General features: G+C 49.1%; 1 protein-coding gene across 1 annotated transcript; it reads left to right on the top strand.

Moving 5' to 3' along the window:
* The first annotated feature begins 389 nt into the window (after nt 1–389).
* LOC142382708 (E3 SUMO-protein ligase ZBED1-like) lies at nt 390–2,195 on the top strand. Its single transcript, XM_075468830.1, has 2 exons — nt 390–1,370; nt 1,656–2,195. The coding sequence occupies exons 1-2, from the start codon at nt 390–392 to the stop codon at nt 2,193–2,195; spliced, it is 1,521 nt and encodes a 506-aa protein (XP_075324945.1).

Raw genomic sequence — 2,195 nt, 5'->3', positions numbered from 1 at the left:
ATATAACAGACAAATTGATCAAAATGAATCTATGTGATAGGCTAGGGCCTATTTGGCGCGAGCTTAGAATGCTCAGAACGTTAACAAAAAGTACAAAGCTGACGTATTAGCAGACAACCATGAAAACAACAATGAAAGGGAAAAGCGCAGTGTGGGAACACTTCATTAAAATTAACGACAGCGATGTCAAATGTACGCTATGTGACACCACGTTGAAGTACAGCAGCAGCACATCAACGATGTTGTACCATTTAAAAATGCGCCATCCTCAAGCCTCAACCAGCGGTGACCGGAGAACAAGCCAACCAACGGTGTTAGCTATGCTAGGAGGTAGCTCTAGGAAGTGTGACCAGCAGCGGTCACAAATGATTACAACTAAAATATGTCAGATGGTGGAAAAGGATTTGCTTCCTGTGAGTGTGGTGAGCGGAGAGGGCTTTTTAGAGCTCTTTAAATACCTGGAGCCAAATTTTTCTGTCCCATCACGTCAGACGATCACATCCAGGATCGAGCATCGTTTTGCCAGCAAGAAGGGTGAGCTCCTCGCTGAGCTCTCTGCTGTCAACTATGTGGCCATCACCACAGACTCATGGACTGCGCTCACCACCGAGTCTTACGTGACGGTAACGTGCCACTGGATTGGCAAGGAGTGGCAAATGCAATCTGCAGTTCTTATGACAAGAAGTATGGCAGGCAGGCACACAGCTGACAACCTCGCTGCATCGCTGAAGGAAGCTGTGGACCAGTGGGGCTTGACAGGGAAGGTTGTCGCGTGTGTCCACGACAACGCGAGCAACATAGTGGCTGCCAACAACCGGGAGAGAGTGGACTGGATGTCGGTGTCTTGCTTTGCGCACACTCTGCAGCTGGCAATCAACGACGCATTCAAGATTTTCGTCCATAGAGTGATATGTGCTGCGGGAAAATTAGTGCGCCATTTCAGCCACAGCACCGTAGCATGTAAGGCATTGGAAGAAAAGCAAGAACAGATGCAGCTGCCGAAACATAAGCTCATACAGTCCTGCAAGACTCGGTGGAACTCGGTCGTAGACATGTTCGAGAGGCTGCTGGAGCAGCGGTGGGCGGTGACGGCCGTCCTCTCCGACCGCACCGTGACCAAGCTCCAAGATGCCAGAGTCTTGGAGCTCACTGATGAGTACTGGGCAATAATGGGCGAGCTCAAACCCCTCTTAGAAACCCTGAAATGTGCTACAACGGTAATTTCATCCGAGAAGACCGTAGCAATCTCCCACATTTACCCCATCACCTTCAGCATCATCAGGAAACACCTGCTCGTTGCTGCAGATGAAAGGCCTCGGGTGGCGGAGTTTAAGAGGACGGTTCTACGATCACTAAGTGAACGCATGGAGGTAAGTTATTTTGTCTATAGGCCTAGTATTTTAATTAAGTAGCCTAAGGTCATATAGCCTATATAGTCAATCATTACATATTTAATGATTAATAAAACCACGCCAGGCCTATATTTTATTAGCCCATTATATTTTTGTAAGCTAGGCCTATATGTTGTTATAAAGAAAAATGATTAATTAATCGCATGTGTTCTGTAGGCATGTTGCCTATGCCTACATGTTATGTGGCTATATCTCATTAACAATTAGGCTAATTACATACATTTTATTTACATTCTTCGTCAGGTTGACAGCGAACGCTTGGTTTCAATGCCAGCGCTGATCGCTTCAGCCCTCGACCCACGGCACAAACACATCCCGTTCCTGTCACCAGCAAAAAGAGAGGCAGTGTTTGAGAAACTCAAGCAACTCTGTGCTGACGTGGAGCACGCGATGGGTGAGGACGTGCCTGGTGCTATAGGAGAAGGGGACGGTGCGGTGACAGCAGGCCCGTCTGAAATCAGCTGCAGGGAGAGTGCGATGGCTATGTTACTGGGGGACGACTACAGCACAGCCGATGCCGCGGATCCTCAACTGGAGGTGGACACGTACAGAAAAGACAGCCGCCCTTCACTCGACAGCAACCCGCTGGAGTGGTGGAGGGCAAATCATCCGCGCTTTCCCCGGCTGGCGAGCTTGGCAGAGCGCTACCTCTGCATCCCCGGAACCTCTGTACCATCGGAGAGAGTTTTCTCTGCTGCGGGACTTGTGGTGAATCGCCTGCGCACACGTCTAACTCCGGAGCATGTGGACATGCTCGTGTTTTTGAATAAGAATAATTCATAG

Source organism: Odontesthes bonariensis, chromosome 6 (assembly GCF_027942865.1).
Source record: "Odontesthes bonariensis isolate fOdoBon6 chromosome 6, fOdoBon6.hap1, whole genome shotgun sequence".
NCBI lineage: Eukaryota > Metazoa > Chordata > Actinopteri > Atheriniformes > Atherinopsidae > Odontesthes > Odontesthes bonariensis.
Note: the sequence above shows the minus strand (reverse complement) of the source record. Positions and strands in the feature narration are given on the sequence as shown.

Coding starts and splice junctions, on each gene's coding strand:
- LOC142382708 (XM_075468830.1), top strand. CDS start 390: ATGGTGGAAAAGGATTTGCTTCCTGTGAGTGTGGTGAGCGGAGAGGGC. Junction 1,371..1,655: donor CACTAAGTGAACGCATGGAG/GTAAGTTATTTT, acceptor ATTCTTCGTCAG/GTTGACAGCGAACGCTTGGT.